Below are 15314 nucleotides of genomic sequence, written 5' to 3'. Positions count from 1 at the left end.
ATAATCCAACTATGTATACAGCTCAATTGGAATAGACTAGTCCGATTGAGGCCATTCATAATACAATTTCTATCCAATTGAACGAGTTGGGTAATCCTGTAATTAATCTGTTAAATAGAAGAATAATAACCATGTAAACGCTTGTATCCGATTACATTCCCAGTTGGAAAGTTTAAGCAGAAACTGGTCTGCACAGGAAACGATAAGTTCTGAACTTTAAAAGAAGGGCGTCCAGCTTATGTGTCTCAGAACATGACGTCTTCCTCTTGCTGCTTTCTTAATACATGTGAAGTAGATTTTTCTGCCATAATTTTGAAGCAATTAAAAACACAAGCGCCAGCTGTAAACTCGCCTCACCCTGACTGGACCTCACGTAATGTTCGCTGTCATGGTAACATTTACACTAAGTGGTAATCTATGCATGTGGGTCATTTTGGATCTGATTACATGTAGTGTGCATGTAAACAGAGATTTTCTATCAGATTGTTGATTAGAGTGAGCATATAAACGCCAGAGTCTTAATATAATCGGAATGTGTTCAATCGGATTGGCAAAACTCTTTGCATGTAAACACAGCCACTGTCTGTGCAGTCACTATGACAAGAAAACTGCATCTGTTCTTTACGATCGCTGCCGTCTATTTGTAGTGGAAGCACTGCCGCCGTCCTATCTGGGTGAATAAAACCATTCAAGCCCATGCCAAGTACGGTACGTGTATCACCGGCTGGTGCAGGAACTGCGGCTTGATGAGGCCAGATTCCAGCAGTATTTCAGGCTGGACAGAGCACAGTTTGACATGCTGCTGCTGAAGGTGGAATCCCCAATAGCAAAGCTTGATACCAATTACCAACGAGCCATTTTTCCAACTGAATGGCTTGCAATCTGTTTACGTGTATACGTCCATACTGACACACTCGCTACAGCTTTTGTAGTTTTTACCCCATCACAAGAGGTAAAATCAGTGTTAGATTTAAGACAAAATGTAAACAATCAGATGATCCCGATGCCTGCCCTTAGCGATGGCATCACCCCCATAATGCCCCCTCGTAGGGCCAGGCCTGACCTACTCTTTCAGATGCAATACATTGGCAGATATATGATAAACAGAAGTGGGTGGTGATCTTCATTTAGGCTGTCAACCTTCATTTAGTCAATACACCCAATAAAGAAAGATTCAACAGTCCTGTTAATCACAAAATGTCATCCTTCACTTCATACTTTGTCCAGTGCTTAGAATGTGTCACGCAGATCCTTGACCTTTTGTTCAGACAAGTAGTGACTATTGTTGTAGATGTTAATTAGTGTTCTTTCAGTAAGGGTTTCAAGGGTTACTGTGAGATTGCATTACTGTGAGATTGCATTCTGGGTATTTTTAAAGTCTGGTGAGGGCACACGATCTCTCTGGGATGAAACAAAAACTCACGTCTCTTAGAATGAACTTTAATTATCTGTTCAGTATGGCTCACTTTTGTGTTGGCAGCTGTCTTCATTTGCATGATCACCATTACAGTTTTTTAAAAGTTACTTTTAATCGCTCTATAGACCGTGCCTGAAGAGCTAGCGATTATTATTCCTGTCCAGATGAGAGCCATGCCCTTCTTTTGCTCCATTTTACTCTGCAAACCCGTGAGCTTAAAAGCAAACTTTGAAATTAGCATTATGCTCTTAACAGTCGTGCTTTTATTGTAGCACAGAACTGTGACTGAGAATGGCAACTTGAAATGTAATTATCTGGAAACAGATGCAGCAGCCAAGTTTAAAAATGGCTGTGCATCATTTAACATCATTAGTCACAGTTATCACCAGTGATGACAAAAGCTTGGTGTAATTCATTAATTATTTCTCATTTGTAGCTCGTTGAAATGAGCAGAGATTTTTCGCCATGTTTATCATTGTCAAAAGAAACAAATGGAAAAGGCCAAAGTACAGAATTGTACCTGACATTACAGAGGGTAAATCAAACGTAAAAGGTAATTCACTGCATAACTATGTAATTATAATGTAATTACATGACAATAGCAAAACAAAAGTAATAACTCTCGCTTGCTACATGCATTAGCATACCCAGTGAGAGAAGAGGATGCGAGTGAGCATTTATATTTCTGAATCAGAATCATACAGTACTAATTAGGCCTGATGGAGAACACTTAAAACCATGTTCGTTTTGACCCCATCACCCAGAGAACAACTGGCTCAAGTCTAATGAGGATTCATTTGGGTATAATTCATTTAGGCTCCCTTTCACTTCCGTCAGGCAGCGCAGACGCCCGGATAATGACCACAGATAAATCTCAGGGAGAAGAAAGTGAAAAAAAACAACACACATGGAACAAATTGAGGATCATTTTCAATTTCCTCTCCAAAATATCAAGCACTGTGGAACATTAAAAAAACACATTTTATTTCCTGTTTTTCTAGTGCATGTTTAGTGCCTACTCCTTCAAATTGCCATTTGATGGTGGAATTGAGTGGGGGAGCAGGCTTCAGCAGAATGTCAGCAGTAATCTCAGCGGCTCAGCGGGGTTGGAGGGCGAAATGAATCAGAGGAGAATTGGAGTAGACAGACAGACCTCCTGCCTCCAGACCATTACCACTTCAACCCTAGCTTTATAAACCACTATTATACCGCCCTACCACATGCACTGCTTTCAAACACTATGGCTGACCTACAGCAATAACTGATTTTATTCACAGTTTGGTCAAATCAGAGTTTGATACCTGGCTCATCTCGCCGTTTAGCAACAGTACAGTGTCCTATAAATTTCAGCTTACAGGCATGCTGTATCATCAGTGGCCTAATGTTGCCAGTAATACCAACTTGGGTTCATTTTAGATGGACAAGAAGCAAAATGCATCCACTTACAGGTCTTTTATTCCAGCTAGCTCAAAGCATAACAGGTGGTATCATAGACGCCTGATCAGTAGTGAAAGTGGAGGGGTGAGGGGTGTTTAATTATATAGGGATGAACTAATATAACCAGTACAGTGCTACATTTAGTCTTTATGTTATTGTAGTGTCCTGCTGCAGAAAGCATAGATTGAGATAATGTTAACAAGCTAAATGTTTATTTACATGTCTATAAGCTACATGAACAAAATGTTAATAGCCACTTTTTCCTTATAATCAGTTACTAACTGGAGAGACATACTAACCAAAATGAAATATGTTTGTAATCACTGCTGCTGAATCACAAATCAGTAGAAGCTTATTTTTAGCAGGAGGAGGAAAACATCACAATCTTTTCTTTCTTTCTCTTTCTCTGTTTACGACAACAGTCAGTGTTGTCATATGTATCTTTGATTTATAATCTCAAAATAAACACTTATTATCCCAAAATAATCACTGACACTCTAAATGTATTAACTTATTAATACATCATAGGATGGTGGAATTTAAACACAGTCAAAACTTACATATTAGATGGAATCAGTCAAAATCTTCAGAAAATAAGCCATTATTTCAAAATATTCAGTCAACATTTTGAGAAAATAAGTAATTATTTCTACATACTCATTCAAAATCTTCAGAAAATAAACCATTATTTCAACGTAATCAGTCAATATCTTGAGTAAGTAAGTTAGTAATTCTATATAATCAGTCAAAATCATGAGAAAATAAGCCATTATTTCAACATAATCAGTCAAAATCTTGAGAAAGAATACATACTACATAGGTTACAGGTACTACTCCTCAAAGGCTTCGGGAAGCTTTTCAGAGTGATTTTATTTAGCAAACTTTAAGGGCCTCTATATGGGCCTACAACCATAGGTTCTCAAACTTTTATCTCATGGCTCACCAGGGTGGTGGGGGGCTGAAGGGTTGGGGGTAAGGGTTTGCATAAAAAAAGATCTTTTATTTCTCAGATGCTGACACAGAAAACCTGAGAATTATGACCTGAACAACAGTTTAAAGATCAGATTGTCCGTTTGAGTTCACAGAAACCAGCATTTCATCTTAAAAACTGAAAATTATGGTGTAAAATAGTATTGTGTATATAGCTTTATAGTTCTAGCTCTCACTATGTGTTGCCCATTGTTGAGGATATAATAATGATAGTCCAAGGATAATAAAACAAATTAATTAATGCATTTAAAAAAACAATACGAAGACTATATATACATATACTACATGTATATATAGTCTTATATATACATATAGTATATACTACAATTAAGTCTTTTTTTAAGATTAAAGTCAAACTTTTGACAATGTTGACAGTAAGAGAGGGCTGTTTTTTCTCTCCTCTCTGGTGGGAACAGACTTCTGAATCAGTCTGCTCTTCTACATTGCAGCGTGCCTTAAATGTCACAGCAAACAGTGAGGCATTTTCACTGACCTCCTTGTGTGGAAAAAGTGAAGTCTGAGAGAATTACACAAAAATAGTTATTACATAGTTATTTACAATGGAATGAGCAAAAGCACATACTCCATTTGCATACTGATTTAATCCTTAGAAACTGACAGTTATTACTTCCATTTAGTTATAGTGTTTATAGTGTTTATGTAAATACATATGTATTTACATAGTGAGTTGCATAAACAATTACATTTGCAAGCTAAATGTTATACAAAAGAATGATGGTTTTCTTTTCACCAAAAAGGCGGTTCACACAACAATGTCTTAATAAAATAATAATAATAGTGATAAAATGTCTCCTCCTCTACTTACAAACATACAGTGTTAATTAAAAGTTTACTTTTAACAGAATCTGTTTGGCTGTTTCAGTGAATTACAAACAAAATAATGTGTTTGTTGTCGCTGGTTTTAAATGTGACTGCTAAGGGTTAATGTAGTTTTAGTAGAAGTGGGGCACGACTACATCTACACATCTTATTTATTTATTTATAAATCACACCCAGAAACAATGATGAGTAATGATGCTCAAAGAACTGGAATCTAGATAATCCTGCAGCTTGTATTTCAGGCACCTGTTTGTCCACCTGCTGTGTTCATTACTCATCGCCCTCCTCTCCTTCTGTCTTGGTCAGTTTGTTGCCCAGCCAAACTGTCAGCAGCTGCTGGCCTCACGCTGGTATGACGAGTTCCCGGGCTGGCGGAGGCGTCACTGGGCTGGAAAGTTCATCACCTGCGTCTTCATCGGCCTCCTCTTCCCCGTGCTCTCCCTCTGCTACCTGGTGGCTCCCAAGAGCCGCTACGGCCTCTTCATCCGCAAGCCCTTCATCAAGTTCATCTGCCACACAGCCTCCTACCTGACCTTCCTCTTCCTCCTGCTGCTGGCATCCCAGCACATCGTCTCCACCGACCCCAACCGGCAGGGCCCAATGCCCACCACTGTGGAGTGGATGATCCTGCCCTGGGTCTTAGGTATGGCCTTTTCTCAGTCTGCGGATTTGAGGTTCAAATCAAGGGTGGCGAAAGTAAAGAAAAATGAGATTACATACTACATAGGTTACAGGTACTACTCCTCAAAGGCTTCGGGAAGCTTTTCAGAGTGATTTTATTTAGCAAACTTTAAGGGCCTCTATATGGGCCTACAACCATAGGTTCTCAAACTTTTACCTCATGGCTCACCAGGGTGGTGGGGGGCTGAAGCGTTGGGGGTAAGGGTTTGCATAAAAAAAGATCTTTTATTTCTCAGATGCTGACACAGAAAACCTGAGAATTATGACCTGAACAACAGTTTAAAGATCAGATTGTCCGTTTGAGTTCATAGAAACCAGCATTTCATCTTATAAACTGAAAATTATGGTGTAAAATAGTATTGTGTATATAGCTTTATAGTTCTAGCTCTCACTATGTGTTGCCCATTGTTGAGGATATAATAATGATAGTCCAAGGATAATAAAACAAATTAATTAATGCATTTAAAAAAACAATAAGAAGACTATATATACATATACTACATGTATATATAGTCTTATATATACATATAGTATATACTACAATTAAAATTAAATCATAATTATTATTAAAAACAGTGCTGACCCAGCAACTTTGCATTCTACCTTTTGAAAGCAAATGAAAGTAAGGTAAAGATGTTTCTCTGTCTCAACTTGATCAGAACATTATGCTCTAAAACACATGTTCATTAACTGGTTACTAAATGAGGAGAGCAAAGCAGTCACCTGTTTTTTCCACGCTGTCTAACCTTAATTCAAACTAAAACAAGCATTTCCTTACTGTCAAGACTACTAGTGGTGTAACAAAACACAAATTCATAATTCAATTCAAAACGACACAGTGGGCTTGATTTAATACATCTTTTATACTGCAAATTATGGAGTGCCTGAAAATGCACCTGTGAACTTGTGTAAACCTAACAAGTGGTAAAGTAAGTTAACATTAGCCTAGCTAGCTACCAATAGCATGCTAGCTTACCTAGCACAACATAAACCAACATAAGATAAAGCAGGAGATATTCACGTTACTTCATGGATTTTTTGCCATACATGTCATTATATAGCAGTTTATCCTTTTTCTATGTAAGTATCTGCTGCTACGATAATGCAAATTTCAGCTTGCTGTGGGAGTTTTTATGGGTTTGCAGTGTCATTTTAGCACCAAGCTAACAGTGATGCACATTCACTTTCCCACATTGAGTTTAAACACTTTTCTGAGCTTGCATGATGTGCAACACATTTACTTTTTATTGCAGTTTTTCAGTGAATCCTTTAGTAAATACTTCAAATTTAAAACCTAACTATGAGTAATAGTATTATATGGTTATATTATATAGTATTATAGTAGCCTGTTAGCCCCTTAACCTAGCTTTTTGAAGCTGTTTGTATTTTTGAAAACTGATTTTATTTTTTTTGTAGTACATTTTATTTAACATGCCATTGAACTGTAACATTAAAACACATATCTATATAGAAAGCAATTATTATTAGGTAAAATTTACTTTCTATACCAAGGCAACATGGACAGCGTATAAACTGACAGCAAACCCAGCTTTAGCCTTTAACTGTTCTACAGAAGTCTGGTGTAGGATTTAAAGAGAGAACTGTGGGGCTCATGGTAACGTATGAACCCTCCTCAGGCTTTCATTTGTTATTCTGGAGCTGCATAAAGCAAAACATCTTCCTATGGGGCTCACTTATTTATGGAAACCATGTGTTCAGGTACATGTGAGCGATATGCCTATTAGAGTCTGACTTGATTCACGTTTGATCACCGCCCCAGTAACACATATCTTTCGCATGCATCGTCTGGCTACTTCAATAGGTTTCATCTGGACGGAGATCAAACAGATGTGGGATGGAGGCTTTCAGGACTATATCCATGACTGGTGGAACCTTATGGACTTTGTTATGAACTCACTTTACTTGGCAACCATTTCACTCAAGATAGTTGCGTATGTGAAGGTACGTTACAGCAGTCACTTAGTGGTGGAGAGTGTACTCAAAACCTGTACTATGGTGGAAGTACAATGAGCCGCACTTGCAAATGCTTCTATTTTTGCATTCCTGCGCAGTAGATTACGAGTAGATTACCAGCATGTCGGAACACAAGCTTCAGTGGACGGGATAAGGCTCAAAAAATGTCTGAGCGTTTTGTACAAAGGCCTTAAAAGATAATTCCAGTGATTTTATTGCATAGTTCTGTAATTGGGATTAGTAAAGTCACTCAGTGTGGTCTGATGAGAAATGGTGCATTGTTGATAAACTCACCGACTCAGATTTCTTTACAGTGGTGGTGATAGGAACCAGGGGTCATGATGTCGACAACCATTTTATTTACTATCCAAAATGACTAGTGAACCCATGCAGGTCTTCTGAGTTTTATGTGTAAAGTTAATAACAGTAAAACAGTGAAAAGTCTGAAAATATAAGTTTTGTTTGGGGACTATTTTTCCCTAAAAATGTCTCAGACATCGAGCAGCATATTTGATACCATTTCATGTAATAACTTTGTGCTAGGTTGCTTTACGAGATATTAAATGATTCAGACGTCTGGTTCCTATCACCACCACTGCGGACAATTCTGACTTGGTAAGTTTCTCTAGAACAGCAATTTACATCAAAGCACTCTGAATGACACTGTTTACATATTAAGCATTTAATTATGCAGAAACAGGGAAAATCAATGGACTTCCCCTTTATCATGTTTCAGTCTGAATATTTCTTTTTCATTTTATTTGTTGCAAATTTTCAAATTAGATTTTCAAAATTCTAAAACTTTCTGTTTCTGTGATACACTTTTCCAAGTATATATTGGGTATTGTCAGTATGTCTGGAACAATGAAAACGGCTTGTATCATAAAAATGATAGTAAAGTCTGCAAACAATGTTATACAGTGTATAGCAACTGTATAAACTGAATAGTAACAAGTAGCTGAATGGATGTCAGCCCATTATTTCATTGTCTCATTTTAATCATTGATTTTTTCCAATTGTTTGATGTTTATCCTTCTGTTCCTTCTTAGTTTGTTTTTGCAAACTTAATTAAAAGAAAAGTTGTACTCATAGTTTTTCATAGGCCTTTTTTAAATGTAGCCCTGTTGTTTTACTGGTGCACTGTGTCTGTTCTGCCCACACCAGTACAGCGGATGTAAACCCAGGGAGAGCTGGGAGATGTGGCACCCCACGCTGGTGGCCGAGGCTGTGTTTGCCATCGCTAACATCTTCAGCTCCTTGCGCCTCATCTCCCTCTTCACGGCCAATTCTCACCTGGGCCCTCTGCAGATCTCTCTGGGCCGAATGCTGCTGGACATCCTCAAGTTCCTCTTCATCTACTGCCTAGTGCTGCTAGCCTTCGCCAACGGCCTCAACCAGCTCTACTTCTACTACGAGACCAAAGAGGACCGGAATTGCAAGGGCATCCGCTGCGAACGACAGAATAACGCTTTTTCAACGTTAGTATAAGTAGCTGTCTGCTAAAGCTCTTCGACATTGCTGTTACTGCTACTGAAAACAAAAGCATGTTACCATTTTATTTGGGATGACAAGGATATTGTGTTTATAAGTTATTAACACACACACACACACACATTTTCTAAGCTGCTAATCCTTCTGGGTCGGTGCTGGAGCCTATCCCAGCGGTCAATGGGCAGAAGACAGGAAACACCCTGGACAGATCGCCAGTCCATTGCAGAAGTTATTAACAGCACAACTTTTTTTTTTTTTCATCTTGCTAGTTTAACCTTTTGAACTACCCATGTTACCCAGCTGCAGCACAATGTATGTTGCCTTGATAGAGTCAGATTTTGATTGTAGCCCTCTTGTTCAAAAACAGCTTTTAAATGGCTTTTGAAGCGATAACTTCAACACCTTTAGCAGACTGTGTAAGACAGTGCTGGCAGGAGACCTATGGATAAATTAATAAGCAGCAAACTAACAAAAGCAATAGCTCCAGTTCCCCTGAAGCAAGAGCAAGAGCCTATATGTATAAATGAAAATTTGAAAATGTGAGAATGGTGATTTTCAGGTTCAGGTTTATGTGAACTCTGCATTCACAAGATTAAAATAATATTACTTAATTACAGAAAGTAATAAATACTTTTTGATGAAGATAATTATGGTTTATTTTGTCCTCTAAAATAAACGGCTTTTAAATGAAGAAAAGATTTTTAGGGCCAAATTTAAGCAAATAATACAAACGTGATTAATCACAATTAACTACACAAACTAATGGGATTAATTGAGATTAATTATTTTAACAGTTTGACAGCACTAAAATGTATATCATTTATTTCTCAGCCATAGCTCATTAAAGGCTGAAGAAAGTCTGTTGAAAGAAACATTTGTTTTTTTGTAATTAGAGAAAGACAAGAGGAAAAAAAAGATATGAACCAAAGCCATCTTTTACATTTTTGCTATGTTTGTTATTGATATAGAAAAATAGAAAAATGTTGCTATAGACTTTAAAACAAATGTAAATGTAATTCATTAGGTTACAAACTATGTAATTAATTATGTAAAAATCTAACTCCATATGCAGTTGGATGGTCACCTCTGGTCAAATGACATGTTTTGTTGATTTTGTGAAGTGAAAATAAGTGAACACATCCTCTACAGAGAACACACTTACACATGACATTTTTCTGCTAATTCTAGTGCACAGCTTCTATGTATTTGCTGAGTTTAACATATTGTAAAAAGTAAATATTAAATGTGCCATAACTTTTGCACAGGCCACATTTTGTTTTACTTTGCCCCATTATGTTAAATTCAGCAAATGGACAGTAATTGTTTGCACATTAAAGTGTGCAGATGGTGCTTTGTGCATTAAAGTCTGCAGAATTTTGTGTGTTGTGCATTACGGTGCATTAAATGTGATAAAATTGTATCTGTAGAGGACGTGTTAACTTATTTTCACTTCAACAAAACATGTCATTTGACCAGCGGTGCCCAAACTTTGGATTTCAACTGTGAATGTTACAGCAAAACAACAGTAATAACTCTAGATTTGTAGGGGTTAAAGAGCCACTGCATAACTGATGATTTACTTAGACTGTGCTTATTTCCTAACTGTTTCTCTCTTTGTACTCGTAGCTTGTTTGAGACTTTGCAGTCTTTGTTCTGGTCCATATTCGGGCTGATCAGTCTGTATGTCACCAACGTTCAAGCGGACCATAAGTTCACAGAGTTTGTGGGAGCCACCATGTTTGGCACCTATAACGTCATCTCTCTAGTGGTTCTCCTCAACATGCTCATCGCCATGATGAACAACTCCTATCAGCACATCGCTGTAAGTGCTGTCTGAGACAGCCAAGCACAGACAAAGCACTCATAATTTATCATTACATTTATGTTATTACTTTATGCCTGTGAATTACGTGAGTTTATATTGATTGAGCATTGTGATTTATCACTCTTGCGCACCTGCATTGTTTAGGATCACGCTGACATAGAGTGGAAGTTTGCCAGGACTAAACTGTGGATGAGTTATTTTGAAGAAGGAGGAACACTGCCAGCACCTTTCAACATTATCCCCAGCCCCAAGTCCATATGGTACTTCATTACCTGGATTAAGATACACATTTTCAAACTAAAGTCAAAGAGGACAGAGACGTTTGGAGCGTTAGGGGTGAGTTTTCTTCAAACGTGTTTGCTATCTTCCATGTTTGCTGTCTTTTTTTTAACCGAATAACTCCATAATGCTCATTAAACAATAGCTGCTGAAAGTCAAATAGACTGTAAGTGATTACTTGCTTTTATTCACCAGAATAACCTTAATTTAATTCCCAGTGCCCTTCTGCGCAATTTGTATCATATGATGTGCGTCATGAGAGGCCGTCAGAAACCTGCTGCTGTAATTTGATGTAGGTCATTGTAGGTAAGAGTTGTTCTTTGTTAACCTTAAAGAAATTAGTTTATTTTTTAGATCAACCCTTAAATATCCATAAAAAGTTCACTTATGGCATTGTGTGGTCTCATGTTCCAAAAACAGTCATAGTTTATTTGTACATGACAATTTTCTCTCTATATCCTAAGAATTAAACAGGCTGGTGTTGTTACTGCAGATTTAAGATTGATGTACATTACATGGCCAAAAGTATGTGGACACCTATATATCGCACGCATATGAGCTTGTTGGACATCCCATTCCAAAACCATGCGCACTAATGTGGAGTTGGAAGGCCTGGCTCGCACATTGCCATCCCAAAGGTGTTCAGTGGAGTTGAGGTCAGGGCTCTGCAGGTACATGGGATTGAGTTGGTGGTGCTGAAATGTTGTGCAGCACATATTGCTGTTGTCGGAAAAAACCTTGTAACTTTACAGTAAAAGAAAAAAAAACCTACTTTACTTTTATTGTAGGTCAGTGGAACCAGATGTTTTTCCAAGTCATTTTGGGTCTTTTCTTTTGGTCCATTCTTAATAAAATTTACACACAATGTAAAAGGAAACAGGCAGTGTCAAACTATGCCAAAAACTGAAAAACAACAAACATAGAGATACAAGGTTTTCTTCAGACAGCAGCGATATATAACATGCCTGATGTTACGCAAAATGATTTGCCTTTTTTGCCTTCCTAATTTTTACATCAATGGAATGTGTCATACAGTGCTATAATGAGGCGAGAGATGACAATATATATATATATATATCTATGTGACACAGCAAACCACTGCTCTCTCATTCTGGACAAACTTTACACAACTGAGCTGAGCAGAGACCAATCAGATTGTTGATTTGTGGTGTGGTAACCAACTGTGTCACACCCACAGTCACACATTGAGCGGGAGACACAGCTGTCATTATTGTCATTGACATTATTATTATGTTAGATATTTTTTTAAGGTAAAATCAATTTTAGGCTGCTTTGGTGCTCACAACTGACCTATAACTCTACATAAAGTTTTCCTATGTGGATGTCAACCAGCACATGTTTAGGAATGCATCTTCAAAGCAGCCAGCTGTTTTCAGCTTAATGTAATGAGAATATGGCGTTCACCTAAACAAAGCAGGGCTATTGCAGATTTTGAAAATATAAAAATACAAACTCATTATTATTTTTATCTATATTATTTTTAACCGTTACAATCCAGAAATCAGGGGGTGCTGCAGCCTCCTCAGCACCCTCACTTCCCGCTGGAACTAAGAGGCTCAATAATTCATGCATTCATATAACTCAATAATTAGGAGGGTATTCACATAATTTTGGCCATATAGTGTACGTAAATGAGATCTGTTCTGACTGGCTGCCCTGTAATGTGCCTCGTTCAAAAAGCGGTCTGTCTGAAATTCACCCTATAACTTCAGCCTGGAATAGGCGGGCTGCTATAGGCTGAATAGGCAGACATGACATCACATAAACAATGAATTTGAAATATATGGACTGTATGGATTGGAGAGTAAATTATGTATTTTGGAACTTTAGCAGTGTTTATATACTACATCGTTATTATTATAACAGTGCGGAAAATTTAGTTTTTTCTTTGGCTTTTTCTCAATCGACACACCTAAAATAATGGCGCCAATAAAGGGGGTTAGTTTTTTAAAGACCCACTGAATTGAAAAGTTTTTTAGAGAACCAGAAGTGTTTTTCTATCACATTACCGCCTTTATTTTTAAGAGCAGGAAATCAATGTGCAGACTTGGTTTGAACATCATACTCTTTTATAAAAAGGAAAAAAGATTGCGATGCAATAGAAGAACCACTTTCGGTTCTCTAAAGAACACTTTTCTCTCTATTAAAAAATTTAAAAAGCACTCAAAGCTGAAACAGTCCTTATAACTTCAGTGTGAAGGGGCGGGGCTAAACTGCAGTAGGTGGAATAGGTAGATATATGTAAATTGTAAGTTAGTTCTTGTGACATCACAGAAGCAATTAACTGAAAATTCAATGTAAAAGGTCCTCCACCAATTTAAGGGTTCTCCCTAGAACCTTTGCATTAGGTGGAGGGTCTTAAAACTTAAAAACAATTGTCAAACTCAAACATCTCATTTACAGAAATTATTCTCTAAAGAACCCCTCACTGAAAGGTTCTTCTGGGAACCAAAAGTGGCTCTTCTGTGGAACTGCGGAAAGAACTCTTTAGCATCTTTATGTTTTAGTGGAGCAAAGCTAAAAAATTTTAAGATTTTTATTTTACTTATGTTACAAACAGCTTTTAAAGGGAGAAATTGCATCAATAGGAATATAAATCATACTTCATTCACATTTTATTGTTACTCAAAGCAAAAATAAGTGCTTACGGATCTGAAATGTGCTCTGAATGAGCTTATTGCTTACGCGGAATAAATCACAGTGCATCTAACAGTAAACAAGGCCTTGTGCATCTTTTCCACATAGAAAGCTCCAATACCACATGCTGATGTTACTGTGATCAATGCAAATACACGCTGTAACTCAACTGGTGGCTGATTTATACAAGTTAAATCACCAAAGTTTTTGAACATATGGCCAGCAAGATGTTCGGTTTAATCGGGCTGTCATCACCAAAAGCTGGAGGCTCTAAAGGCTTTACAAATGTTTAGGCCTTACAAACACAAAAGGCTGGATTTGCTCATTGGACAATTCCCCAAAAAAAGATAAAAGCAAGACAAACAAGTCACTAAGCAGATGATTCAAGTGCAAAAATGCACTTGATGCACTGCTCACAGCTGGAGTCTGACAGCTCTACATAATGAAGATGACTGTGCAGGCTGATGGGAAATGATCAGTTATCAGCTTCTCTCAGGGGTGAAATCCCTTCTGCTAAAAGCTACTACATCCACATTTACTCCATAAGAGACCTGTATGGGAATCATTGGTGTTATATACTGTTTCAATGCCCTAATTATTTTTTCTAATGTTTTTCTCTTAGAGAAGAGCTGCTGAGAAAGTGAGACTCAGCCACCAGTATCAGGTTTGTTGAAATCCACACTTCAACTGAAAGAACAAGCTGAAATATTTCACAGTTAATCCTGAATGACTGTGAATCACCTGCAGCTAAAGCATATGTGAATTCCTTGTTGTTGCACCTCTGTAAGTGTCTGCTATCGACACCTGTGTCTGTGTGCAGGAGGTGTTGAGAAACCTGGTGAAAAGATACGTAGCAGCCATGATCCGAGACGCCAAGACCAAAGAGGGGCTCACAGAAGAAAACTTCAAGGTAATGAAAGTGTTTTCAGTTTTGTCTCTGTCAGTTATAAAGATATGAACTGAACTGAAATTCCAATTAAAAAGTGAAAATGGAAACTGACATGCTATCCTGAAACTGTCTTATATTTATTTATTTTTCACATAATTTCTGAATATGATCCCACACCAACCAGACTGTAACTGTGAGTGACAGAACAGTGTTAATATTGCAGCAGGAGAGCATTAGGATGGGATGATGCATGATAGACTTTTAATTACTCTTTATTATATTAAGAAATGCTGTTAACTTGTGTTCAAGGCAACACAGATGGGTTTATTAACAGCATGCAGAAACGAAACCATTACATGGTCTCTTTTTTGTTTGTTTTCTAAGGAAAAATAAGTGATCACGTCCTCTACACGTTTGCAAAATTATAGCACATTTTATATTTTATGCTCGCCCTCCAATACAACCATTAACCTTTTCAACTCCTTGGGACCACCGGTGGTTCCAAAATGCACTTTGTCATATTCTTCATAACTTTCACATTTCATAAGCTACATTCAAAAGGTGGGTGTCATATGAGAGCTGTAACTGTCTTCTTTCCAGCCAAATAGACAGGTAATGTAATTTTAAACCCTTATGATAAAAGAAATTTTTTTTGCTTACTAAAAGTTGACCCATTTTTCCACAAATCTGGACTATAAACTGTACTCTTCAGTGATCTGCTCTATAAAAATTATTTTTATAAAAATACAAAGAGTGTCTAAGATTTTTGGCTTTCAGCAGTAAATTGTAAGCATATAGCAGTATGTGTATGATCATAAAACATGTTCTGTTAA

General features: G+C 37.4%; 1 protein-coding gene across 1 annotated transcript in view; it reads left to right on the top strand.

The window, feature by feature from the left end:
- trpc4b (transient receptor potential cation channel, subfamily C, member 4b) overlaps positions 1-15314 on the top strand; it is a 38908-nt gene that overhangs the window by 21458 nt on the left and 2136 nt on the right. The window contains exons 4-10 of the mRNA XM_036565008.1: positions 4991-5327; positions 7188-7327; positions 8504-8817; positions 10457-10652; positions 10800-10991; positions 14215-14256; positions 14413-14502. Coding sequence (XP_036420901.1) covers positions 4991-5327; positions 7188-7327; positions 8504-8817; positions 10457-10652; positions 10800-10991; positions 14215-14256; positions 14413-14502 — 1311 coding nt within the window. The remainder of the gene's footprint in view (positions 1-4990; positions 5328-7187; positions 7328-8503; positions 8818-10456; positions 10653-10799; positions 10992-14214; positions 14257-14412; positions 14503-15314) is intronic.

Source organism: Colossoma macropomum, unplaced genomic scaffold (assembly GCF_904425465.1).
Source record: "Colossoma macropomum unplaced genomic scaffold, Colossoma_macropomum, whole genome shotgun sequence".
In the NCBI taxonomy this organism is placed as follows: domain Eukaryota; kingdom Metazoa; phylum Chordata; class Actinopteri; order Characiformes; family Serrasalmidae; genus Colossoma; species Colossoma macropomum.
This window is presented reverse-complemented; position numbering and strand designations above follow the sequence as displayed.